Genomic DNA, 27,508 nt, shown 5'->3' on the forward strand with positions numbered 1-27,508 from the left:
TGGGCTCCCTGTGCTCCTTGTTGCCTTTCTGGACTTTGCCCCGTGAATGCAGAATACCTAATAAAATACAGAGGATCTTTTTACAAGTAATTGGCACGTGAAGGGGTGAAGTCCAAGATAGTTACAAGCGAATTTGATCGGTAGAAAACGTCTATGCACGTAAAAAAATTGGCTAACAGTACCATTTAGTTCCCTGTGAATTTTTTTTTCATTGGGTTAGGATTATGTCGTAAATTTATGTTACTTGCTAGAAAATGCATTTTATCTAAGAAAGTATACGTATGATGCACGATCCTCGCAGTAGAGAGCGCTATTTATGCAATAGCGAAAATCAGACCTGAAAAAAAAAAGTTATTTTCGCTATTGCATAAATAGCGCTCTCTACTGCGAGGATCGTGCATCATGCGTATCTAGAACCGCATTTCAAAATATATGAACTTCATATATTCATCATACCTGATTTATCATCACGGGTTTATTACAGATCAACTTAACGGCCTGCTCCCAGTTGGCTTGTTAGCTTAATTGGTAGAGCGCTGCACTAGTATCGCAGAGGTCAGTGTTTCGAATCCCGTACAGGCCTGATTTTTTTCAGGTCTGATTTTCGCTATTGCATAAATAGCGCTCTCTACTGCGAGGATCGTGCATCATACGTATCTATAACCGCAGTTCAAAATATATGAACTTCATATATTCATCATATCTGATCAAAGAAAGTCTTGTCTATAGTAGTGAGTAAACATGTCACTGTATCGGGAAAATACCGTTTAAACACAAGAAGAAACGGATATTTCACATCGCAGTCGTGCAGAAAGAAAGTGTCACTTACTGATCTTTTTAACCTTTGCCAAAAGAGCAATCACAAGGCAAGAACAAGATTATCAATCAAATATGCTTTATGCAAGTGCTTACTTAAAGCTTATATTTGACACTGTCAATCAACGTTGACCGTTCGTATTTTGTAACTTTGGCCAATAACCATATCGATTTATTTCTTAGAGGGCACGACAGCGAATCCCGCAATTTGATTGGTTCTTAGGGCGAAAAGATTTTCCTATCTCTGCTTACGGGCAACGCTTCGCCGAACCGTGCTGTTAATCTATTTACGTGAATGATTTGCATATATCAACAAAGTTGAGATAGTAAATTGGCCACCGTAACGATTACAAAAGCTGACGTTTCGAGCGTTAGCCCTTCGTCGGAGCGAATAGAGGAATAGAGCGTTCGCACATGACGTCACAAATTTCGCGGGAAAGTTGAGTCGCCATGTTGGTGTTCCACATTTTTCAACATGGCGGGATATCCTCTCTCAGATTATGCGAACACACTCGATCCCCACGCGAGAAAACGTTATTTAGAGAAGATTTCTTGTGTTGGAATCGATCCTCTCTTCTTATCAGACAAAACATACGATCCAGAGTGCCTGCCTCTGGTCGAATCGATGGATTTATTGTTGTTTTTGGTGCTTGACACGAGTTATTACAGTAAGGACTATTTTAAGGCGTATAGAAGTCTACAGAACATGGTTGTAAACATGAAAGTGTTGCTATTGAAACTTATGAAAAGATCATGAAGGAAAAGCACATCAACTTTCAGGTAACGAAATGTGGCAGTTTACCAATAAACAATATCCATGGTTACATGCCACACCTGACGTTTTGTGTAGGTGTAATTGCTGTGGGAATGGATGTGGGGAGGTCAAATGCCCCTATGGTTTAAAGGATACAGACTTGGAGCAGTATATTAACAAATACAACTCATGCCTACTTTTACCAAATCCAACAGTAAATATTCACTGCTGAAAAGCTTTATTGTGACTTTGTTGTTTGTGGTTTTCGTGAGCAAATTGATCTCTTCTGTGAAAGAATTTTACCTGATGTCAGCCACTGGCACTCTGTTGTTTCCAAACTTAATCACTTCTGGAGATACTGTGTGCTACCAGAAATTTTGGGAAGGTGGTATACTCAAAAGTGAGGTTTGTCTCATTCATCCCCTGATCCCAATTCTGCTTGTTTTTGCAGACTAGCAGCTAGAGGGCCTGTGGTAACATGCACAGACCAAGCATGTCCCATCTCTACTTTTCATTTATCTTGTTTGGAAATTACAAAAGTACCTAACAAGTGGTTTTGTCCCCTGTGTCTAAAAACACCAGCAGCCAAAAATGAAAAATCAAAATGCAAACAGATGAGAAGCTCTCAAATTAGATTTTATCTGCACATGCAAACAGAAGCCACTGTTCAGATAAACTGCTGAAATGCCACAACCCATTTTGGGAAGGTAGAAAGTTTTTTCATTTGCCCTGCTTATACTTCAAGTAGGTGCTGAACAATGCAATGACAACTTGGGAATGTATGGTGTGTAAATTAGGAGGAAAAACTGAACAAAGGTTGTTAATGACACTTTCAATACATCTGATGATAGTGTTGTGATAACTGGTGTTTCAAAATCCTCTTCAGAAAAGACAGCATCACTTGCAAAGCTGAATGATAGGCATTACCAAGTCACCCAATGGTTGGCTTGACTGTGATATTATCCATGAAGTACATGTTTGTCTAAGAAACATTAACCCAGATGTGGAGGGCTTTCAGAGACCAACTTTGGGTCCTGTTAGAAACTTCAATCAGGTTATTGGGGAATTTATTTAAATTCTGCATACTGGTAATGCCCACTGGGTATGTGTAAGCTCAGTAGGGTGTGAAATGGCACTGTCAACTTGTATGACAGTTTGTCTCATAACATTATTCTAAATGAAGTACACGAGCAGGTACTCAATCTTGTTGGACGTTCAAATTTTACTAGCATTCAAGTTGTCCCTGTGCAACAACAGACAAATAGCAGTGACTGTGGAGGCAGAAAATGGAGCTACGTTATTGGTGGGAACATGGCAACGAGGAAAAGAAGAATAAATTAGTGGAATGAAAAGCGTTCGTTGATCCCTGTGGGATTTAGACTGCCGGTTTGAAAGATGAGCTTTTGTTCAAGATTTGCTTCTATAAACTCGTCACTAATTGGCAGTGCGTTTTTTCAGACAGAAATGAAGATTAATCTTCGCAGGTTTTTCTCTGTCTATTTTCAAATGGTCTGGAAACCCGACTCTATCTCTTTAACCAATCAAATTGGAAACTGAATCATTCGCGTCTTGGTCACTTTGTTGTCCCGCGCTTCAGCCAGTTTGAGCTCCCATTGGCTCCGTTTGAAAATTTCCTCACTTGAGAATAAATTTATTTTGGTTTTGGTTCCACGACACTCAGTCGAAATCCGCTATGCTTCTATAATTTTGGTCTTGAAAAATCGGTAATCAGCCCTGATGTATAAATCAGTCGGCTTTCATAATGTCGTGTTTCGGGTTTCAGTGGACTAAAATTACCTGAACGTTTCATAAAATTATTTTACCAAAAAACAATGGGGTCTTTTTTAAATATATTTAGTCTCTTGAGGTAGTTTCATGCTGTCATTCTAGAAAGAATAAACAGGTTTTATTTTTATAAAGCCGAAAAACAACCATTCCAAATCTGAATAAGAGTATCACCGAAAAGAGATCTATTGAGCCGGACACATTATAGAATTCATTGTAGCGCTTGAAAAAAAAAAATAAGACTATCTCCTTTAAAGGAAGTCCATTGTAGTCGTATGTATTCCCAGCGGCATATTTTGTCTACAACAGAGGCAGATGTTCCCGTTTCGAAACAAACATTGGATACACTTGTTGTTTTGCAAAGCGGCCTATTTTAGGGAACAATTCACTGAACTGACAGTTATACTTGTTTACACAAAAATATAATTTCCTATTGAAGTCGCTGTTGTTTTTCCTGGCCGACATCGATTTACTGAAAAACAAAGGGGAAAATCAATTTTGATTGGATGTCTGCGAGATAAATTTCGCTCGCTGTGTTTGTGATATTGTTAGGAAATACTTTCAGGTGCTAAGAAAAAATGTTTAATTCAACAATTTATAAATCACTGTGGAAAGCTTGTCACTGTTGTAAGTACTGCCCTCTTCATCCTTTTACACAGATGAATACTGCAGTTTTTTGGATTCAGATACAAAGTAAGATTTTTTTAATTCGTAATGAAGCACTTTTAGAGATATTTAGTAACTATAAATTTTAATCACAAAATTCTCTGACATTATTCCAGTCGTTCGCTTGCGGTAAGATCGGCATGAATCAAGGACTGGTTCATAGTAACATTTTAACTTGAACATCATCCAATTTTACTGCATTGTTTCCTTTTCAAGTTTTCTTTTTTATTTGATAAACAAATCTAGTTTTCTTCAAGCGCATCCCTGATTTCTGAGAGTGCCTAACCAGATACGATAAAAAATCCTATCTTTGCTTTATTCAAGCTTTGTTTATATTCCATCGAGATATCTTCTTTAAAGTCTCATCCTGATTTTATGATATACTAAGTGTCTTATCTTAAAAGGGATTAGCATTAACAAACCTGTTTACAATTCAAGCGAGTGACCGAGTTATTGTTTTTTCTCTTTGCGAGAAGTGACGACATGTTTATTTGAAATATCTGAAGCTACCGCACGAATACTTCGCCACGTAATGAATGAGATAATGTTTAGAATCGCAGAATGGTTAGACCGGAGTGGAAATGGTTGTGTTATGTTGGCTTTCGATGAAACATATCACCAAGGATTCGGTTTTGTGATGCCTTAATTAATCTTCCTTCTAAAGGATTATGATAAATGAGACAATATTAAGAAAAATAATCTGCATTACTTCTTCGAACACTACATTCTCCTTAATCAAATATATTACTATATTCATTTTGAGGATTAATTGCTTCTGAAACGCACTCCTAGAAGGACGAAACATATGTCAAAGTCTTTATAAAGCCGTATGAATACATCTTCATAAAACAGCCTGATTCCCTTTCTCATGATTTGAATAGCGGTTGGGGGAGGGGGGGGGGGAAGCCTTTAGAGAGTACAAGAATAAGATAGCAGGTTCTCACGAACAGTGGAGTCAGCAAGCCTCTCACCACATCCTTCATTTAATCCCGTTTCTTGAATTAAATAAAGATCCGCAATCCTCGAATAACCCTCCCCGGTCCCCCTTCCAGTGTTGTCTACCCTGTTCCCCCCCTCCTCCAACTTCAATTCCACTTCTCCCCCCTGATTTTTGTACCGAAATAAGATCACTGAGCTCGAACTAAATGCCTCATAAGTACAGAACGCAATCACTGGGTGCCAATGGGTGTAAAGAATTCAATTTTCTGAAGAAACGTTAAAGTGAATTTTTCATGAACTGAATGAGAATTAATCTTTTGAGTTTGGTGAACATATGGAACAGTGAAGTATATAAATGACTTGACGATTTTCAGCAAGGGCCCTTAAAAACTCAATGTTTCGATATCTGACGGAAAACTCAGGCATCATTTTCACAAACTATGGATAAATGTGAAAAGCAAAGAAATTAAATATTCAGTGCGGTGGAAAAAAATTTCCGCTCACATTGCCGATCTTACCTAGCTACACAGATGGTATTTCCGCAATCGACTACAGTGGTCTGCGTTAATCGAAAAAAAAAAGAAAAAAAAAACTAAGAAACTTCAGTTTCAAAGTTAAGAGTGCCCCCATCTGTGAGAGACAATTTTTCCTTTCCCGGCGATTTAAAAGGGAATTGGATCAGTCTTTTTTTGCCTCCAGAATTATAATGAAGCCTCTTCGCAGACCAATGTGGCTAGTAAATAGGATCCTAGAAAGGAAATCACATAGTCGTCTCGATTGAGTTTAAAATAAATTGACGTGGAAGTGAAATGTCCGGGCGGGAACATCTCCGGTGAAATTAAGTAGTTCGTTCAAATATGGACGATCATTCCATGAAATACTATGTTCTCGATTTAGTAATTAGAATGCAATTTGCTGCAGCAGAACTACTCTGTTAAAATCTCTTTCAATAACAAAGATACACCCACACATCTCTGACAGGGCTTTTTACTAAATGAGATCCCTCTTACATCATTACAGATAGAAGATTCATAATTCTCTTTGTCTAGGCAGCACTTAATGTGGAAAACTATTGGAAGATTTCATCTTAGTTATCCGATTTGCTGCCGACCTGATTATAGCCATTGAAAGGAATAAATACATCCAGTTCTTTAGTAGCCCTGTGCTTTTGTTTTAGAGTTCAAAAAAAATTTTAATAGCGGATTTTAACGCGGATTTAATTGCAACCGTGGCTTAATTTCAGCTGCTTTTGTATTCTCTGTTTTTCATAACAAATACATTTAGTTCTGATTTTAATAGTCTCATTCGGCAATATAGCACTCCCTCGGACTGGTGAATTTTCTATACATACTCTTTGAATAAGATAAAAAAACTTGAAATCCGACCATACAAATAGGATTGAATGTATAGTACGTACGTACTTATTTCATCAGAAATTCCAGACGTAGATTGCTATTTTTACTAACAAAGAGAGTATTACTTTCTTCCAGAACAAACTTAATGTTTACCAATTCAAATGCATGAATAACTGAAGGACGACATTACTACGCAAGGGAAGGAATTTAAACGTGAAACGTGAAACAGTTTGGAAACCCAGCAAGCTTAGGTTAGTTCTCCCTTCCATTGCCTTTTCTATTTACGTCTGAGTAATTTTACGTGCCTTTTTATCCAAAATCCTTGCCTTCTTCGCGGAGAGGTGTTGGTTATTTCGAAAATTACGTTACGAATGATTTTGCTTGCACTGCGTTTCTTTGAAAAGATATCCACTCCACTGTCTTGACTGTTAGGGTAAAAGAAAAAAAAACTCCTAAAAAGCAATATTTTCTCGTTGAATTAGCGAAAATATATATACCATTTTTTAATTATTTCTTTGTTTGAGTAGGATCTTTCTTGGTTTACACTTAGTTGTCTCCAGCATCGACGGGAGACTGACAAAAAATTGGTAGCGACAGCTTGGATCAAGGCTTGTTGTAAATAAATAAAGTCGGCGCCTGTGGATAACACTAGAGTCATTTCATTCGTATGATTGCATGTTATTCTCCCTGAAAAATAGTAAAGGAGGTGAATTACTGATATTGAGTTACTGATCAAGACTGAGGTGATGTGTTGGACTAATGTCCTCTCACAAGCTGGTAATATGGCGAATGTTTCATTAGGTCATGATCTGGAGAATATAATCTAAAACTGTCATATGCAACGCTTATGAAATACTTTCGTATTTTATTTCATATATATTTTGGCGATTTAAGCATTAAAAATGGGTTTATGAACCGAAATGTAAATTCAGTCTCCATCACCATTCACGAAACCGAACCAAAACGACAGATATTACTTTTTCACTTAAAAATAATGAAGCGTAAATGAGGAAGGAAGCGTTACTTAAAATGAAAAAAAAGCTATTTTGGTAGTGATGGTATTTTTAGACTAGAACCTCATAACAAAAACGTCTTGGAAAGCGGCCTGTGGCCAGACACTATGAAAAAACGTAAACTTCATTGATAAATTGTACTTCATTTATTTTACGAGTGCAATAGAGGTCATTTAAAGACTACGACGTAAGTTCATTCGGTCGATGTAAACAACATTTTCACAACAAAAACTCAAATTTAAGGAATTTTTTTTGAAAATAGCTTAGTTGGAAGCTTGTTAGATACCATTTTGTAAATTTTTTTATTTTCGGTCCCGAGAACCAGTTTCTTAATGAGCTGGTCAGAGATTAACATCAAACTATGCTCGACTTTAACATCTCGTTTTATTTGTAATTTTTAGTCGTTATTCGATATAAAACAGTTGTACATTTTGTTTGCATTTTTTCGTGCGTTCACTTGATTTTCTACCAAATTCATAAAACACGAAAGATCAAATAAAACACTCAAAGCAACAATTAAGTTCAGTTAAGTACTGAAAAAGATATTTGTCATATGCAAATTTTATATTTACGTGAAGTAAGACAGGGATTAGATGTAATTTTGTATTTTGAACTACAATCATTGAGAGAGTTTTAGATTAGTCACTGGAAACAACGCTAACTAGATTATGCAAAATCCAGACAGTATTCGATTCCGAAAAAAAAAAAGGGATTAATCCGAGATAAGGCGCGTTTCCTTCAAACGTCTCGGTCGAATCTTAATTGTTTGAAATTTGCATAACGACCTCTTACTAAGGCTTTGTCACTATTACACCTACAAAACTGAATCGAGTGAGTAATAACTTTTACTGTTCTTTACTTACACGCTCCAACGCTTTTTTGCTGGATGGAAATTTTTACGTGCATCTTCAAACTATGAAACTTTAAAAAGAACACGATTTTTTTTAGCGATGTAAATCTCTAATTGCACTCCTATTCATGTAGAAGTACAGAAGATGGCATTGTCAGGTCAAGAAGCGAAAAATTATGGTTCGAACTTTTGCTAGGTGAAAGGATTTGAATGTAAATACGTACGATTTTAAAACATTATGTTTTGTTACGTAAACAACCGCCTTGAAGTGTGCAAAATGTGATCTTTAACGACTACACCTTCCAGTTTGGTTATTTGCTGTGTCATTATAAACTCTGAACTAGACAACCGGTCCTTCGTGATAAAGTGCTCAAAAAATGCCGAGAATTTATCAGTGGCGACAAGATAGGAATTGTCGTAGAATTTTTGTCTCTTTGTCTTTGCGGTGGAGTGAGTCAAGCGTGTAATCTGCCATTGTTTCATTGGCGGAAATAATTTGTTCTGTGACGACATTGTATGACGTAAAGTGACTGTAATCTCAGCATACGTTAATCCAGTGTGAAAGATGAGCATTAACGATCTTAGTTGCATTGAAGAAAAGCTCTTAAAGTAAGTGGCTTTCGCTCATAGCATTAGATCTATTCACAGTAAATCAGTCTTGCTGGGGAATAGATAACAGATAAGTTGGGACCTGTCTACTGGAACTTCTGTGTGATTTCAATATTTAGGTAAGGTTTTCGACACAGCACGAAAGGTTACGTCTTTCAAGATATTTTTTGGGAATCTCATATCTTCTGTCACTGCCATTTTGAACCCACCTCCGTAAAATATTGTAAGATATATTTAAGAAGGCGCATGAAATGATTACTTAATTGCAAATGCAGTAATATTTGATATGTTTCTACAAAGTGAAGAGTGACATGAAAGCCAACCAAGTTTAATGATGTTTCACAAGAAGTGAAACATTTGCATATTTAATGTATATTTTTGCAACACGCGCCTGTCTTTCTATGCACGTCTGTGTTACCTGAAAGAGAAGTTCATTCTGTGTGATAAAAATACCTTTTAGTAATCGAATTCGAGGTCCTTATGGTTATTTGAAGACTGAGTCTTTTTACAAACATTTTTGAGCGTGGGCCGTTAATAAAAGGGAAAAATCGAGCATCCGTGGCTATTAATTTCTTATCTACATGCGTACATTTCCTAAGGAGTTAACAGGGAATATGTTTCGACCCTCAGGAGCTCCTTCAGTTCAACCATTTCTTTCTTTTTTGTCTTGTAAGAGTAAGGTTTGATCCAAAGGTAACGCTGAAAGGAGGAATTGGATGTTGGTCAATCTTAGGGTTAGAGATAAGATAATGGTTTGATTTCCTAAGGAAGAATCACATGTTGTGATGTTTCAACGCGCTCATGACAAATAATTTGGCCCCTGAGCCCTTACCTCGTCCTGGTATATTTTGGATTTAATTAATTATTAGTATTATTCTTCCAATCGCAGCTCTCCTTTACAAAGACCAGTGAAGTCATGTCTCTTTACGAGCGCGCGCGACACTATCGTTCCCATTCCCTCAAGCCTCTCACTCAACCAAGTTTACTTACCCAGCGTTCCAAGCGCACGCTCAGCCTACCAACCAAGCCAATTATACCACCACTCATCAATATACAACGTTACCATGACAACTGGGAGAATGACGGTGACGAAGAAGATCAGATCTGTGATACAAACGAGGAAACTGTAGGTAAGTAGACACAATTTTATACCTGGTAATTAAGATGCTAGCGTGAAAAGCTTGACGGTTGTTCAAAACCCGTTCTCTTTACCGGCGCGCGTGCAGTGGCTAGAACACTGTCACCCCTGTGGTCCTTGTTCTATCTTCGGAACTGGCCTCACATTCAGGTTTAACTTGTCCTTGGTTCCCGTCATCGTTTCTTGGGGTGAGAGGGTCGAGGAAAGGGACTGAAACTTGAGGTCTACTGTCACCCGATATCACTCTCGCACTGAAATGTGTACAAATTTCAAAATCCAATGAACATATGTTTACATTTTTTTTTCAGCCTGGTACACACCAGTTGTTGGACTATCCTGTAGCTTGGTGATATATTTCTGGTCATGCGCCCTGGCTTACTACTCTACAGCATAATACGCATGCGTAGAGCATGTGGACGATCATATTTCCCGCCATTTTCGTCTTGACCCACCGAATTTCCCCAGTTCCATTTAAGATGACACCCTGCAAAACATTCCATGAAAGGACATCTTCCGCGTGTTCTTAGTTATAACGATATGAAAAACACGTACGGTGTGCAGAATACCACAAAGTGTTAAAATCCGTGGGGAAGAAAAACTCTTGAATGGAGTAAATAAATCAGCAGGAACGAGGATAGTTGAAATTGGAGAAGATTGGCGCGGATTACGAATGACGCATCTTGAAGTGTTGTTTCTAAAACTAAAGACATTCCGAGAATGACATATAAAAATTCAGTTTGAGTGAGCGCTGTGAACTTTTGAAGATGCCAATAAAAATGTTCTCAGCGAATGAAGTATTTTAATGCGAAAGTGACGCTTTGCCTATGTGAAAGTTTGATCATTTATTATTATTGTTGTTGTTGTTGTTATCATCGTCATTATCCCAGATCATTATCACTATCATGAGATTTTAATTCCTTTTATTATTATACGTTCTCTTAAGTCTTACCTACCGACAACAGATTTCATATATGTAAAAGAGACGTCCTACCTACAGACAATAGTTGTATGCGCTCTTGTCTTTACAAGGGCAGCTCAGGAATATGCGTGATAAAACAATTATTGGATTCGGTAGAAAACACAAACTTTGGCCTTGATAATTATCGCTATCATCCTCAACCTCATCACGGCAATAATTGTTAATTAAAAATTGTTCTCAGCATCACTGTTTCTATCAATATCAGTTTTACTGTTATAGTCGCTAGTCGCATCACTGTCATTGTTACTTTAATATAAATTAAATTTATTGAATTTTTAACGACTGTTCCACCGGGCTTACAAATGTAAATGAGAAAGGGATACAAAGGGGATAAAAGATTTCCTTTCATCTTGATATCACGTTCGTAAATTAAAAAAGTTCAAATATATCAATCTTTACTTAAAATGAATTTGTAAAATAAAAGATATATTAACTTCATATTTATTGTGTAAAAAAATTCATCCCTGTTTAAATTCAGTAAAATGGTTCTTTGTTGCTGTAAATCTATGAGTAAATTGAAAAAAAGCTGAGGGGAAAAGAGTAATTAAAAAGAGTATCCATTCCAAGAAATAAAACGGTAAAGTCCATTGCTTTGCAATAGACACACTAGATCCGGGATACTTGAAAAAAAAAAAAACTTACCTGTAAGCCTTTATGTCCTTGTTCCCATGGCAACTTGAGCGTAATGAATTTTATTTAAGTCGGTTTTGAGGTTGAGGGTTCTTTCCATGTAGTGAGCACATTTTTTTTAGTGAAAGCCTACATGTTAAAAGAACATGTTATATACTCGAAACAATACATCTGAATCACAAACACAAATGTACCAACGATGACATGGACTTTTGTTTACTTTATTGAAAAATAGTCAAAGAGAAACATATACTAGTTCATAGAGTGTAACCTTCGAATCGGACCCTGCTTCAAACCTGTCTTGTCACGCAACACTTTTTCCCTCTTTAACCGCCACCTGGTTAGCTCAATTGGGAGAGCGCCGGACTGTTGTGCGGGAGGTCGAGAGTTCAATACCGGCCGGACCAACACTCAGGGTCTTAAAATTAATTGAGAAGAATATGCTTCCTTTCTTTAATATCAAGAAATGGGTTAGATATTCTAGTCTTCTCGGATAGGGACGAATAAATGGAGGTCCCGTCTCCTGCAGGGTTGGGGTAGGAGACGTTAATTCCCACGCACGAGATTACTGTGTGATGGATATCCTCCCTGGGGTGGGTTGGGTGGGCAGGTGAAATCGCTAAGGACTAAACATGGCTGCCAGAAGCGCCTGTCTGATTTCAACCTTGAAATTGTAACTAAACACGTATGTTGTTTGGAGAAATAGAGACCTTTACCTTTACCTTCTCCAACCTGTTGCGTGACAAGACCGAACAATGCTGCGAAGGAGTCAATCAAAGCAAACCACGCAAAATACGTGGCAAGTCACGGTAGATCGCCGTCACTTCATTTAAAATTCATGTCTTTCTCTTCTCCATGTAAAGTTTGGGCAGAGATTTCCGTATAGCTCCCTACTTTACAATGAATATAGTTCTTTGTGAAACTTAGGAAACTTATGGCGAAATAGATAGATAACCTTTGGAAGACCTTGGAACCAAAGCCCTGTTTTAAAATATTAAAGGGCTGCGCGGAAATTTTTCACAAATTTCTTCCCTAAAAGCTTAAATCATTTATTAATCCTGCATTTTCCCTCTTTGCAGAAAGCTTTTCATGTTTACCTTACATTCTGAGCACTAATTGGTTGAAGTTATTCGTTCCAACAACAACAACAACAAGAAGTTTATTTGTTAAGGCAGGTTACTAAAATAGGCAAGACCATAAGTCCTGATGTCCTTCATGAAATTCTATTAAATCAGCCAAGGTAGATTGCACTGAATACAAGATTCTCGTATTGATTAAATTTTTTATGCCCTTAAACTGAGTTTAACACGAGTAAAAATAGCTTTTCCTTGACAGCCCGGCGAAAGTATTCTGAAAATATCATCCTGAAACGTTATACGTTCAAGTCATTTTTCAATTACCACCCGCTCCAAAATTTCAAAATGGCGTTGGCCGCCGACTCGAAAACCCATGGACTCTACATAATTCCTGGATTAAGGTAATTTCGCATTTGACCTCGACTGTATTTCTGTTTTACAAACCGAGTTATATAATCAAGAAATCTATTCACGCATGCGAACTTCAGTTAACTTCCCTAGAGACCCTGGAGACACAAGTCGCCGCGTGAGCTACTTTTAAACTAATGGTGTTTACATCTCGTCAGGTTTAATTTAGTCGAAATTTTACTTATGAAAGAGCCTGAAACGCTTCCTTGCTGGAGAAAAGCGAAAAAATTCATTATGAGAAAAGATCGAAAACCTAAACTTGATACGGTTCCAATAAGTTCATATGAAAATTTATTATTTCCTGCTTGCATTATGATATACTCCGCGCTTGTTATGTTCGGTGCTTTCAGTAATAATTATTCACATACTCAATTCTGTCGATGATTTAATTGTGTTACGCGAAAGCCAAGATAATATTTAAACTGGCTTTAATAAAAACCCGCTTTTTGAAACTAAACTTTATACGATTCAAATAAGTTCATATGAAAATTTATTATTTCCTGCTTGCATTATGATATACTCCGCGCTTGTTATGTTCGGTGCTTTCAGTAATAATTATTCACATACTCAATTCTGTCGATGATTTAATTTTGTTACGCGAAAGCCAAGATTATATTTAAACTGGCTTTAATAAAAACCCGCTTTTTGAAATGAAAACCAATACAGATAACACCTCCTTTGAACTTGTGTGAGGGGAACACGTGAATTGAAAACTAATTCTTGCTGGTGGCGCGGGCGTGATGCTCACCTGCACACCACATTGTCTTCGATCTAAGACATAACAAATGAGTCTCAGATAGTCATTCGTTAATTTTTCTCGAAAATCTTCGAAACTAGGGTACTCCAAACATTGCAAATGGTTGTTGGGGTGTTTTAGATCACTTTCATTTCATACAGAACCTTCTTTTTCCAGCAGCTTCGGTCTATAACTAGGCAAAGAAAAAATTTTGAGAAAATCCAATCGCTTGAACCCCACCTTGAATAACCTTTGTACGCACAGCTGTTACCACGAACCACAACGCGCCACAACCTCGCTTCTGGTTGGTTGACCTAAACTGTGATAGAATTCAATGCTAACCATTTTCACCCTAACCAACGTGTGGGTCATTAGAAATAATATCAAAACAATCTTTACAAAGGCTTTTTGGTCTCTTGTTTACATTTTACAATATACGTTTTATTTTCCGGTGACTAAGAGGCGAAGAAGCGAAGCTGTAAAATCCTTTCATATAAGAAAACATCTCCAAAATGCCGCAAAGTTTTGTAACTTTGAAGAAGGAGCCCCGACCAACGCACGATCCGCCGTTTACGTTGAAGGACTTGAAAGCTGCCATTCCGTCTCACTGTTTCGAGAGATCCACATTGAAGTCCTTCGCTTATGTTGTTTGGGATCTAACGATAGCGTGGTCGTTATATTTAAGCACGGGCTACTTCAACCATCCTTATCTACCTTCCTGGGCGTCTTATATTCTTTGGCCTCTCTACTGGGTCTTCCAAGGCTGTGTTTGCACTGGTATCTGGGTTTTGGCGCACGAGTGCGGCCACTATTCGTTTTCCGACAGCAAGGCTGTTTGTGACTACACCGGGCTTGTATTACATTCTGCGCTGCTTGTGCCGTATCATTCATGGCGGATAAGTCACGCAAAACATCATCGAAGTACAAATGATATGGACCGCGACGAAGTATTTGTACCCAGTACAAAAGAAGAGTTGAGTAAAGATGGATTAGCAGCTCTGTCTCCCACCTGGAACCTTTTATCCCTGTTAAAAATGTCGCTGTTTGGTTGGCCTGGCTATCTAATGTTCCACGTCGCAGGACGTAAATACCACACCCACACAGATCACTTCAACCCAAAAAGCCCGATTTTTAGCGACAAAGACTACGAAGACATTGTTATCAGTGACATTGCATTGGTGGTGTGGATCGGTTTCCTTGGTTGCTTGGCTTACGTGAATTCTCCCTTATGGCTTCTAAAGGTATACATCATCCCTTATCTCATCGTGAATTTCTGGCTAGTCTTTATCACTGACTTACAACATTCGGATGCTGCCGTGCCTCACTATAGAGGCCAACAGTGGAACTGGCTTAAGGGGGCACTGTGCACCGTGGATCGGAATTACGGAATTCTGAATCATGTTTTCCACCACATTGGAGACACACACATTGCTCATCACCTGTTCTCTCATATACCTCACTACCATGCAGTTGAAGCCACAAGACATCTAAAGAAAGTTATGGGAGAGTTTTATTACAAAGACGAAACACCGATTTTCAAGGCTATGTGGTTGACTGGTAGATACTGCCGTTATGTCGAAAACTCAGGTGACATTTTGTGGTTTAAGCATGATTAACTTCTGTCGTTATATTAGCGTCAAGGATAAGACTTTTTTGTGTAAGATCCCAGCAAATAGTGTGGATCACTAGATATTAAATTACACACTCAGCTAAATTTATTTATTTAGTTCGGTATTTCCATAAAGTTTTGCTTAGCCAGGTATGGATGCAGCCGCGAGGAAAGAAACTCTAAAATTTGAAAACATTTATTGGCATTTTTATGGCTCAGGGTAAATGGCATTGGCTAATAGTCGAAAGATCGTTCTACCTACCATCTGAGAAATGACTTGAAATTTCCTCTAATTACCATCTCGTTGGTTTATTTTTGCCAAGGGATTTCTTTCTATTGGTACTGAAATTTAAATTTTTTTTTATTTTCCATTTTTGAGAAGGGCCTATTTTACATCTTATGGAAAACGTTTTCAATTTCATCCGGAAATTTTCATTACCTGAGCGTCAAGTTCAGTCACCATCAAACAACTCCTGCAATATCAATGTCTAAGTGAAAATGAATGGTAGGGATTTCTATAAGCAGGTACCAGTTCTTTGCTATTACACTTTGTTATTACACAAAATGAAACTAGAAGTCGAGCAAATAGTTACTTATCAGCATGGACATTATGGTATTTTGAATGTTATGAAAACATTGTTTTTTTTTAACTTTAGAGAGAAATCTATGGAAGGAGTTCGTTCGGTACATCTCAAATAAATAAAGGCTGGTAGTTTCGAAAGAAACTGTTTGGGGCTGCGTCGGTGAGAGTAACGAAATAATTTGGATATATCAACAAAGTTGAAATGGTAAATTAACCACCGTAATGATTACAAAAGCTGACGTTTCGAGCGTTAGCCCTTCGTCGGAGCGAACATCTCAAATACACGTTTATCTAATCATTCAGAAAAAATTTCATGTTTATTAAAGCTATTGGATTACATGCTTCGAGTGTTTTCAGTCTATACATTTTTTACTTCATTGTACTGTTTGTGTGCATTTATCGGGGAGAGAAAAGTCTTCCTTACGGGAACCGAGCCTAATCAAGCAAAAGCAATTGAACTCCAGTCCCCCATCGTTAGGTTCATAAATGATACCTGTATTCCATCTTGAGGGCCTGGGTGAGGAGAGAACTGTTTACTTGTACGACTGCGGAAAGCAGGTACTGACAGGTGATATTTTACAAGTGAGAAACTTTGTAGACGGGGAATGAGTAACAGAAGAAAAATGAAAGGATACCAGAAAGGATAACAATACAAAACTTCAAGCATGTGAACCATTGGGTGATAAACAAAAAACATTCAATCAGCGTGGAAAAATTTGCTACTTTGAGTTGTGAAACGCCTATCGAGTCGCGGACGAGAAAGAGATGAACGCTACAGAAGAACATGCTCAAAAGTAACAGGCGAGCCAGCAAAGAAACGGGTAACCAAAAGCTACTAAAGGTAAACCGCTACAGAAAATAATCGAGAGACAGATTAGAACGACAAAAGAAAAGAAAGGCAAAACCGCGGAAAGTAATGAAACCGCGCGTGAGAAAAGGACGAACAGGGAACGCGGAACGGCGCGAGGACATCGATTAGCAAAGGAGGAGATGGATTCGACGACAAGATGAACATTAGTTCGTTACAGCAACTTTTGGTACATACGAAGTCGGTTATAACGATGGTCATTTGACGTGAGAGAATAAAAACTGACGGAACTCTGGCAAGTTTTGTTCCCCCTGCATGTCGCTTTAATGAAATAATTAGAGTACTAAGAGAGAGAAGAAAAGTTTCTGATAATCGAATTTTCAAAGTGCAAGACATAAAAAAGGAAAATCTTAAGTAATCATGAAAAAAATATTCAACTATCAAAGACGATATGTAAAATGAGCCCTAATACACGGCTTTCAAAAATGGCGGTACAGTACGCTTGTTCGCTGGAGGACTGGAGACGAGAAACATGGAAGTGAGGCATCAAAGGCCAAACAACAGAGTTCTCTTCAGCGTGGCTGTAATTATTACTGTTTTTTGTGTCTTTTTATCTTCTTTCCATCGGGAAAATACTGAGAAATGACATCTAATATCAGCTTAAGCGAAGATGACATTCCTGGTGCCTCCCTAAAAGGTCGAAATGCTTCAGAATTAAAAAACGATGAACTAAAATTTTGGTTGAAATGTAGAGGAGACTCTGGGAAAGGACTTAAAACAAAAGCAGAACTTGTGAAAAGGTAAGATACACGAAGAGGTCGATCAGTGAACTAGTATGCCTGCCTCCTGAAAATCAAGTTCTAGCTTCACTCTTCAATGTAGTTGATGTAAGTTCAATCAAAACAGTTCAATATTTTTTACAGAGTCGAAGAATTCATCAAGAATGGTAAAGACAAACAAATCGTGGATCCCGATCCAAATCAACTGTACACGCGAAGAAAACTTTCTTTGACCAAGTCTACTTCTAGTAATTGTTCCAACGAGCCTCGAGTACGATCGGTAAAATATCCTGAAGAAAACTAGGGTACTTCTCTAGAGAAAATGCCACTGTTTACAAAGGCTGAAATGGACGAGCACATTGTAAATTCTGGTAAAAAAATCGCGAACAAAGAGAGCACAAGCGTTCCAACCAACTTGAGGAAAGCACAGACTTTTCTTCAAGATGAGTATCTTCACGAAATTATAGCAACAAGTGATCAACGAGGGTTCTATTTTAAAGCCAAATGCTCTCACAGTTTTAAAAAGAGTGATGCCCCTCATGACCTTAAGCTTGCAATATGCATTATATCTGGTAAAGTGTTGCATGCATTTTGTAGTTGTGTCGCTGGCACCGTTGGATATTGCAATCACATCTTAGCTTTAATGCTAAAACTTTGCAAGTATACTTTGTATGACTGTAAGTCGACGAAGGATCTTTGTAAAGATAAAGATGAGACTGAAGGTCTAGCTTGTACTTCAGAACTACAAAAATGGCACAGAAAGGGAGGAGGCTCTAACATTTCACCACAGCCCATCTCCAGTGTGATAGTAAATAAAACTAAATGCAAAACTAGTTCTACTAGAACTTCTAAAGATGGAGGAGTGAAGTCACTTCTTTATGAAGCAAGGATAAGTGCAGTATGTCATGAAGAAAAAATTGAACAATTCAAGCAAGATTTGAGTAAAATTTATGCAAACATGGGACTATCTCAAATGGCATCAGATACTAGACAACACAACATGGTGGACACCAAATTTGGTAAATGCCCAATAGGTTCCTTTGGATCCTATCAGCTTTTATTTACTGAATCTAATTTTTCAGCCAAAGCTGACTTGAGTTCAGTGCCACGTAGGATTGAAGCACTCAATTGTGAACAATTTCCAAGGTTTCCCCACATTGAAGAGGAACATATGAATATTCCAGATACACTTTCCACTGAAGAACAACAATTTATCACATCTCTTACAAAGGATGAAAATGAAATCAATGACATTGAAGTTAACACCATTTCCCAGGCTGATTGTGAGGAATGGAACAAACAGCGATGTCATCGTTTTACTGCATCTAAATTTCATCTGATCAGCCACAGAAAAAGAAACCATAATACATTGGCAGAAACATTGATACATCCAAAGAAGTTTTCCAACAGAGCTGTAGAGCATGGAAGAAATTTTGAGCCGGTCGCATTAATGGAGTATCAAAAATACATGAAAAATGCTAGAACCCCAGTTAAAGTTTTTCCCTCTGGATTTGTAATTTCGAAATCTCACCCTATTCTTGGTACCAGTCCTGATGCAAAAGTTATTGATCCTGGCTGTTTAGAAACTTTTGGTCTAGCTGAAGTGAAATGCCCTTATAAGGTAGCCAATGTAGCTCCAATTGATGCTTGCTCTGATCCAAAGTTTTGTATGGAAAAAACAGGCACAGATACCTGCCAACTAAAGAAAAATCATGAATACTATGCACAAGTACAAGGGCAGATGGGTGTTACAGGCTGTAGATGGTGTGATTTTATACTCTACACAAGAAAAGGCATATATATACAAAGAGTGGCTTTTGATGCAGATTTTTGGAACAAATTAAGACAGGAACTCACATCATATTATTTTAACAACTTTATTAAATATGCTATTGAAGAAGCATCTACAAACAACAACAGTGAAGTAAATAAAAATACTTCTAATGAGTGAGTAGTTTTAACATTAACCAGCAACTTGTGACTTAAATCTCTTTACACTGAGTTGTATATAACTAGGTTATAACTATATGGTTACATAATAGCAGAAATATTGTACCATATAGTGATTTAAATGAATTAAATTTGAAACAAATGGTTGCAGTTATTTATAATAAATGTTTTATTATCATTATTAAATTTGTAAATTGTAACAATGTTTAAAATAATTTTGTTATATTAGAAACTGTAATTATTCCTTTTAAAATGTAATTTTAAGGTGCTTCAATGATTTATTTTGTTAAACTGAAATGATGTTGGGTTGTATATTGCACAGAAATGCACAAACAGCCCACATTTGATTTGCCAGGCCAATCTGGTGAAGAGGGACAACACCATCCCATATGTGAAAGTTCTTAATCTTGTTAATTGCCCGCTCAACGTGGATGCGAAGACTGGCAATTTCTTGTGTTGCCACAACATCTTCTGCAGCCATCTGGTCTGAACCACCAAGAAATGAAGGCAGTTTCACATGCACACCTTGAGGTAACATTAGGTCATCAATGGTAAATCCTTTATCGGCCATAACAAGATCTTTGTCATCAAATGGCAAGTCCAGAAAGCCACTGCGAACAACAATTTCTCTGTCAGATATTGAGCCAGTGTAAAGCTCACTCACAAAAATCATTGCACCGCCTGGTGAGATGCCAATTAAACCTTTCAATGTTGTGTGATTTTTGTAATTGCTAAATAGTTCCCCATTAAGCTGTAAACTGCTTGGCATTTGGCATCGTACCTCAGTGCAGTCAATAATAACCCTTGTTGCTGAGTATTTTGCTTTAAAAGCTTCTGGCCTGGTGTTGTCAATTACTGTTCTTGAGGGCCATATATTAATCTGAGCAAATTTAAGGTACATAAAATTGACCCAGGATATAACAACTCGGCTTACTGTTGATAATGAAATATGGAACAGATTACTCAGGTGCTCTTCAGCAAAGCCTTGTCTTAGACGACACATCACTAAGAAAAACTCATCAATTGCCTTAAGAGCTCTTGGTCGTCCTTTTTCTGATTTACTGTAGTGTTCGTTGTCGTAAATATCAAGTAAAGGTTCCTTGGTATTTAAAGATGTCCAGTACCTAATGTTTTGACCATATTCGCCAGGATCAAGGAAGTCAAATACTGTTTTAAACACCTCAAAGTCAGGAAATCCGGTGTAAAAGCTGATCGACGATGAGTTGGAACGAAATCTATCAACATTGAATAGTTTAGCTTTCAGTGCATCAGTCTGTTTCATAAGTTTATCAATCTCGGCTTTCAAACCAGCAATCTCTTTTTCCATTATTCCAATTAAATCGTTATGTTCTGTTTGAGATTCTTTGTCTTCGAATACTTTGTCTTCAGTCTGAGTTGTATTTTCAATGACCGAAGTCTCGTCCGTTTGAGTTGATATTTCTTGGTATGGTGGCTGTTCAATCGATTCCAAATTATCTTCATTCTCGCTAACAGCCTCTGAGATATCGTCAAAACCTGTTGCTACTAAATGTCTGAATGGCGGAGGCTTTCGTTTACGAGGAGACGTGCGCCACGAAAATACTGAAGGAACGACTCCAGGTTTGAGATTTATCTTACTTCCACCTAGCGATCTCTGAAAGTCCTCCGTTTTAAAATGCCTCGAGCATACCTTAGTGGATTTACTTATCTGAAAGTTTTTCCCTTCATCTCTCCTGATTGCATGACTCCACTGTTTTCGTAGAGATTTATCAGTAGGGAAAATAAAATAAGAAATTTTTTTACCCTCTTCAAGATAGCCTTTCTTGGTGCAGCCGGGAACACAGCAGTGCGTAGGCATTGTTTCGACGAAAAAATTTGCCCTGAAATAATCACCATTTCCCAATCAATCGAAATCTTGATTTGTTCACATTGTGATTCAGTTTTTCAGCGTGGATTTTTTCAAATTCGAAGCGTTATGAAGGATGTACTAATAAAACTTCCAAACTTTGACAAGTTGATCGCGCTACACGTGAAAGATATTTGTTTTGATCAGGCCTTTGATGCCTCGTTTCGATGCACTCGTTACCAGTTTTCCAACTCCGGTCGCACTGTGCCGCCATTTTTGAAAGCCGTCTATTGCAGACACTAACTACAGCAGTCAAACCTGTCTTAAGCGGTCGCCCACGGGGAATGGTTCAGGTTTCACAGGTTCTACAAAAAGGGGTATTGTAAAAAATGATAAAAAACGCCATTTTGTGCCATAATTGAAGACGACCGCTTTAAAGAGGTGAAAATTACAGTGATTAAGGGGAGAATTCAGGGACTTCGAAAACTGACGGTTTAATACAAAGTGACCGCTTAAACTTTGCTACTCTACATGTTAAGGTTCGACTGTAAATAACTTCATTCCCAGAACTGATCGGAATTTAAATTCTCCTGGCAGAGTAAATGAGAATCAGAATATGTAATCATATATATTGCACTGAATCTATATAATTTGAATTTTCTCGAGTTTCAGTACCAAAACATACCGCATACATACATCTTTATTGACCACTTGCCCAAAGGGCTTTTCAGCGTCAATTAATCCCAAAAAAAAACAATTATAATTATACAAAACACAATTATACAAATTACTAAATAACAATTAAAAATAATTAAAATATCATTCCTTCCTCTTAAATTTGTCTAAAAGTGCCCCTCTAAGCTTATTCCTAAAACTATTAACATCAATGCATGGTGTTGATAGTTGCTACTTGTTGCTACTTTGTTTAAGCGTACTACAAACGACGACAAACATCTCACAATCATTTCAGTGTGGCGCGTGAAAAAATAAAGCTTTACCTTACAGAATTGTTTCAAAAGCTGTGATCGGCGCATCATGAAAACTTAAAAAGGATTTTTTTCGTTAAAGAGCGAGCATTTTATCAGTTGAATCAGTGAATTATGCCCAGTAGATCCGAAGATAAAATTTTTTCAGTTCTCACCGTGACACTACAATAGAGTAGTAAACTTCTCAAAATAATTTCCTAGTAGCGTCTCCGGCACTTTCCTTGCAGAATTAACTAAATAGGTTTCATGCACATTGTGGAAGCTTCGAAGAAAAAGATACAGTCGAAGACTGCACGGGACTAAGCGTTGTTTGGAGCGTTGTTTATAGTTAATGCGAGGAACCGTTGAGAATTTGAAAGCGTTGTGAGGAATAGTAAGAGGAACGAAATCTGGTCCATTTACAACACTGAATACTCCGAAATATGAACATTTTACTCGTACGACTAGCAGTTTTCAATGTGAAAGTGGGTGCTGGCGTCAGAGCTAACTTACTGAATTACAACTAATTAGTTTATTTACGAATTAAAAAATGTTACAGAATGACAAATTCACAAACATGCGTCGAATTACTATGTAAAATAAGAAACAAAAAACAGGCCGTTGGAACTCACTCAAAGGTGGTCACCTTTGAGTGAGTTCCAACGACCTGCTTTGTTGTCTTCCAGTAAGCGGTCACCTTTCTTAACTGGTGGTGGTCACTTTTGAGTGAACTTCAATGGCCTGTTTTTTTGTCTTCTTCTATTAAACGGTCACCTTTCTTAACAGGTGGCGGTCACCTTTGAGGTAGTTCCAACGGGCTGTTTTTTTGTCTTCTTCTATTAAACGGTCACCTTTCTTAATTGGTTGTGGTCACCTTTGAGGTAGTTCCAACGGCCTGTTTTTGTGTCTTGTTCTATTAAACGGTCACCTTTCTTAACAGGTGGCGGTCACCTTTGAGTGAGTTCCAACGGCCTGTATTTTTGTTTTCTTCTATTGAGCAGTCACCTTTCTTAACTTTCTTAATTGGTTGTGGTCACCTTTGAGGTAGTTCCAACGGCCTGTTTTTTTGTCTTGTTCTATTAAACGGTCACCTTTCTTAACAGGTGGCGGTCACCTTTGAGTGAGTTCCAACGGCCTGTTTTTTTGTTTTCTTCTATTGAGCAGTCACCTTTCTTAACTTTCTTAATTGGTTGTGGTCACCTTTGAGGTAGTTCCAACGGCCTGTTTTTGTGTCTTGTTCTATTAAACGGTCACCTTTCTTAACAGGTGGTGGTCACCTTTGAGTGAGTTCCAACGGCCTGTTTTTTTGTTTTCTTCTATTGAGCAGTCACCTTTCTTAACTTTCTTAATTGGTTGTGGTCACCTTTGAGGTAGTTCCAACGGCCTGTTTTTTTGTCTTGTTCTATTAAACGGTCACCTTTCTTAACAGGTGGCGGTCACCTTTGAGTGAGTTCCAACGGCCTGTTTTTTTGTTTTCTTCTATTGAGCAGTCACCTTTCTTAACTTTCTTAATTGGTTGTGGTCACCTTTGAGGTAGTTCCAACGGCCAGTTTTTGTGTCTTGTTCTATTAAACGGTCACCTTTCTTAACAGGTGGCGGTCACCTTTGAGTGAGTTCCAACGGCCTGTTTTTTTGTTTTCTTCTATTGAGCAGTCACCTTTCTTAACTTTCTTAATTGGTTGTGGTCACCTTTGAATGAGTTTCAATGGCCTGTTTTTTTGGTCTTCCACCTGCATTCAACGGTCACTTAAGGTGGCTCGTACCGGTTTTCATCTTTCTGATGGTTTGTAACTTTGAAAGAATACAACAGAAAGACTGACCAAGGCCAGTTGAACACTTTTAAGGGGTTGAATTATATAATCATTGGTTATCCAAAAATAGGTGTCATTTCGTCACTAGTAGTTTCCATGGCAACGCTTTCATAGGCTTATTCAGACGCATTTTTTAGCTTGTGGCTTAAATAATTCGAAAACTAACCCGGTGACCCCATTATTTTTTTCAGTGATTGCTTTTGGCACTTGAAAAGGAAAATGCACAAAGATTTTTAAAAAATTCTACGGAGCGGAATTTCAGAAAATCTAGAAAAATGGCAATTTTCAGACATCGCAAATTTCCTACCGTAGAATTTTCTATTTTTTTTTCTGACGATTTCTTTCGACGTTATTATCATATCGGAACAATAAAAAAAAGGGGTCACCGAACTTGTTTTCATGCAATAGCTTTCGTGAGTTTAGCAATTTCCACGCGCGTCCTCGCGCATTTAAAAATCTGGATCCTATAAGATCGACATTTGCTCATGATCTGTCATAGCTACCGCTTACAATAGCGTGTGCTCGCGGACGCGCCTACCATCTGATGTTTACAGACGTTTACTGCTAATTAGAAAATCATTAAACAGCTGTCAAAGACAGCCTCCCGGGCTCATCTTAAAAATCCTACACACGACTTCTGGCTATATCATATTATTTTCCTTTAAAGTTTCAAAGTCTTCTTCCACTTCAGGTAGATTATCCTTCACTTGAGTTCTTCTTTATTTGCCGTCGCAAGATTTCAGATCGGTTGAATATTTCTTTTAGAACGTGAAGTGAAGCAACCTTTACTTCTCCGAAAGTCGTCCTCTTTATTTTAGTTTCTATCTCCTGCATTCACAGTAGCCGCTCAACACATCAAATACAAGCTCTTAGGTAAACTTCTCACAAAAGTAGAAAAAATTCCACGCGCCACCATCTTTGTTTTGAATTTTCATCTTTTGATCTCGCGCTTCTTTCGCACTCTTCTCTCGCGCGTGATGCAAGAGTGATCTGTTCCCCGCGCGAGGAAACCGGTACGAGCCACCTTAAGGCGGAACCACTCAAATAAAACTTAAAATAATCTTCCAAGTAAAATTTAATCCATGTTTCTTTCTCGAAATCAACTTTAATAGTATTTTTGAGCCGGTTCTTATAAATCCAGAAATCCAGTGATCAATTATGGCATAAAATGGCGTTTTTTCTCGTTTATAATTATTACTATTTTTACCCCTCTCTTGAGGAACCTGTATGAAGCAGTCAGCTGTTTACCCCGCCATTTCACGTGCGTGGCAGATGAAAGACTAAAAGTGAACTAACGCCACCCCTGAAAGTCAAGCAGCTTGCGCCCAATATTGGAGGACTTGTGTTCATTTATGCGCAGAGGAAGTTAGCTGAACTGGGCTACCCTGTATAAATGTTCGTAAAATACAAAAATACAAATACAAATACAAACACGACGCAAGATTTGACAAGGACATATGTAACCATTTGAATAAGGAAAACACAGGTCTCTGGGCTTCAAGGGGTTTTGTGTTAGAATATTCTTCTTGTAGCTGGACCGCCCTCAGCGTGTGTTGAAATATAACTACAGACAAACTATTGAAAAATACAAAAATACAAATACAAATACAAACACGACGCAAGATTTGACAAGGACATATGTAACCATTTGAATAAGGAAACAAATAACATAAACAAATAAATAAATTTACTTGCCCCCAAGTAAAAAGTTTATGTCTGCTCCATAATCTTTATGAATTTTTAAACTGAAATACTAAGTCAAGGGTGAAAGGAGGGGAGTACTAAAGAGTCAAACTGAAGGGGAACTGGGTCATAGTTTCCAAAATGTGATGAGTAATAATCACATGACACTCACAATATTATCTTACATAACAAAAGTGCAAAGCGTGTTCTTCGCGCAATAGTCATGAGTTTTGATAGCCTGCTCGTAGACGGTAATTTTTGTTGTCAGTGGCGAGATTCAGCGCGGCGAATATTCGGTCGCATGTCTCTCTTTGCAGCAGTTTGGAACCCTTCTACTTTCTTGGTTGGCTCCTACAACTTTTTTAGATTAGATTCACTGTTCTTACGGAGGCCCTCTTTGTTGTTTATTTAGAATTTCTTCAGATACAATGAATATATGAAGTTCATATATTTTGAACTGCGGTATTAAATACGTATGATGCACGATTCTTCGCAGTAGATAGCGCTATTTATGCAATAGCGAAAATCAGACCTGAAAAAAATCAGGCCTGTACAGGTCTGATTTTCGCTATTGCGTAAATAGCATTATCTACTGCGAAGAATCGTACATCATACGTATTTAATACCGCAGTTCAAAATATATGAACTTCATATATTCATTGTATCTGATTTATCATCACGGCCTGTTATTACGAATCTTAACGGCCTGCTCCCAGTTGGCTTGTTAGCTCAATTGGTAGAGCGCTGCACTAGTATCGCAGAGGTCAGTGGTTCGAGTCCCGTACAGGCCTGATTTTTTTTCAGGTCTGATTTTCGCTATTGCATAATTAGCGCTATCTACTGCGAAGAATCGTGCATCATACGTATTAGAATTTCTTCTCGATTATCCCCGAAATGCTTTCAAATATCAAGCACTGCCATTACTTCGTCGTCGTCTTGCTCCGCCGCCGCACAAAAGCTTGTAGATACCGTATCACCTCGGCTTTTTGGTTTCAGGAGATTTATCAGACTCTTTAAAATGAAAAGTTTTTTCTTTTGAGTACAAGTTCTCCAAATCACTCGGTCATTTATCACGCAATACGCTAAAATCATTGGTCCCGACGTCACCATTGCTCGACATCAGCCCCCCACCCTCGCCTCATAGTTCTCATATTCAACGAAAACACTTAGGATGTAACTATCACGACCGATGGGCACGAGTCAAATAAGCACTCATCAAGAAGATCGCGTGTTGTCAAGTCACGTTCTTCTCTTTGGTTCTTTAACAATTTGTCATGGTGTTTTCAATATCATCAAACCACCAGGGAGCCTTGAAGTCTGTTAACAAAAATTCCAAAAATAAATTTGCTTAGACTAAGATCTAAAAACGGTCACATGTCGCAAACATAGCTATTTGTGTGTGAGTAGTATATCAAAAGAATTTTTTTTGGTAACAAAACCACCTTACATGTATTTAAAATCTTGAACTCCACTCATATTTATCTTACTGATGATGCTAATGCCCTTTATGAATAAGCTACTTAAAAATTATCACCGGACTTGGAGCAAATAGTAATTCAGGATAACTTTTTCGGAATGAAAAACCTTCAAGGTATGGTTCGTTTAATTGCACAAGAGTACCTTGAATATATGTACTGCTTTCTCTGCGGATTCTATAGAAGCCGACACGCCGCAGCCTCCCTCTATCGTTTTCATCTCTGCCCGGGTCCCGAGATCGAGAACGTAAAAATAAAGAAGAGCC

The 27,508-nt window shown here is 37.8% G+C and overlaps 3 protein-coding genes and 2 long non-coding RNA genes across 5 annotated transcripts; 3 read left to right on the forward strand and 2 right to left on the reverse strand.

Moving 5' to 3' along the window:
- The first annotated feature begins 4,024 nt into the window (after positions 1-4,024).
- On the forward strand, positions 4,025-11,342 carry LOC111329490 (uncharacterized). Its single transcript, XR_015995365.1, has 3 exons — positions 4,025-4,048; positions 9,677-9,917; positions 10,234-11,342. It is a non-coding gene; the product is annotated as an uncharacterized LOC111329490 (long non-coding RNA).
- On the reverse strand, positions 5,326-8,516 carry LOC148716338 (uncharacterized). The gene is made up of 3 exons (XR_015995367.1): positions 8,403-8,516; positions 8,192-8,249; positions 5,326-6,740 (listed from the first exon to the last, which is right to left on the reverse strand). It is a non-coding gene; the product is annotated as an uncharacterized LOC148716338 (long non-coding RNA).
- Positions 11,343-12,753: 1,411 nt separating the features above from the next.
- On the forward strand, positions 12,754-16,285 carry LOC111329485 (uncharacterized). The gene has a single exon (XM_022934202.2). It carries the CDS (start codon positions 14,267-14,269, stop codon positions 15,368-15,370), a length of 1,104 nt encoding a protein of 367 aa, XP_022789937.1. The 5' UTR covers positions 12,754-14,266; the 3' UTR covers positions 15,371-16,285.
- Positions 16,286-16,434: 149 nt separating this feature from the next.
- On the forward strand, positions 16,435-20,841 carry LOC148716339 (uncharacterized). The gene is made up of 2 exons (XM_088745154.1): positions 16,435-17,554; positions 17,678-20,841. The coding sequence occupies exon 2, from the start codon at positions 17,856-17,858 to the stop codon at positions 19,482-19,484; it is 1,629 nt and encodes a 542-aa protein (XP_088601280.1). The 5' UTR covers positions 16,435-17,554; positions 17,678-17,855; the 3' UTR covers positions 19,485-20,841.
- Positions 19,770-21,320, reverse strand: LOC148716340 (uncharacterized). The gene has a single exon (XM_088744570.1). The coding sequence runs from the start codon at positions 21,318-21,320 to the stop codon at positions 19,770-19,772; it is 1,551 nt and encodes a 516-aa protein (XP_088600696.1).
- Positions 21,321-27,508: the final 6,188 nt, after the last annotated feature.

The sequence above is a fragment of the Stylophora pistillata genome, chromosome 14 (genome assembly GCF_964205215.1).
Source record: "Stylophora pistillata chromosome 14, jaStyPist1.2, whole genome shotgun sequence".
Classification (NCBI taxonomy): Eukaryota; Metazoa; Cnidaria; class Anthozoa; order Scleractinia; family Pocilloporidae; genus Stylophora; species Stylophora pistillata.

What these genes read in the sequence shown, in the direction of transcription:
- LOC148716339 (XM_088745154.1), top strand. Translation starts at nt 17,856, where the DNA reads ATGCCACTGTTTACAAAGGCTGAAATGGACGAGCACATTGTAAATTCT.
- LOC148716340 (XM_088744570.1), bottom strand. Translation starts at nt 21,320, where the DNA reads ATGCCTACGCACTGCTGTGTTCCCGGCTGCACCAAGAAAGGCTATCTT.
- LOC111329485 (XM_022934202.2), top strand. Translation starts at nt 14,267, where the DNA reads ATGCCGCAAAGTTTTGTAACTTTGAAGAAGGAGCCCCGACCAACGCAC.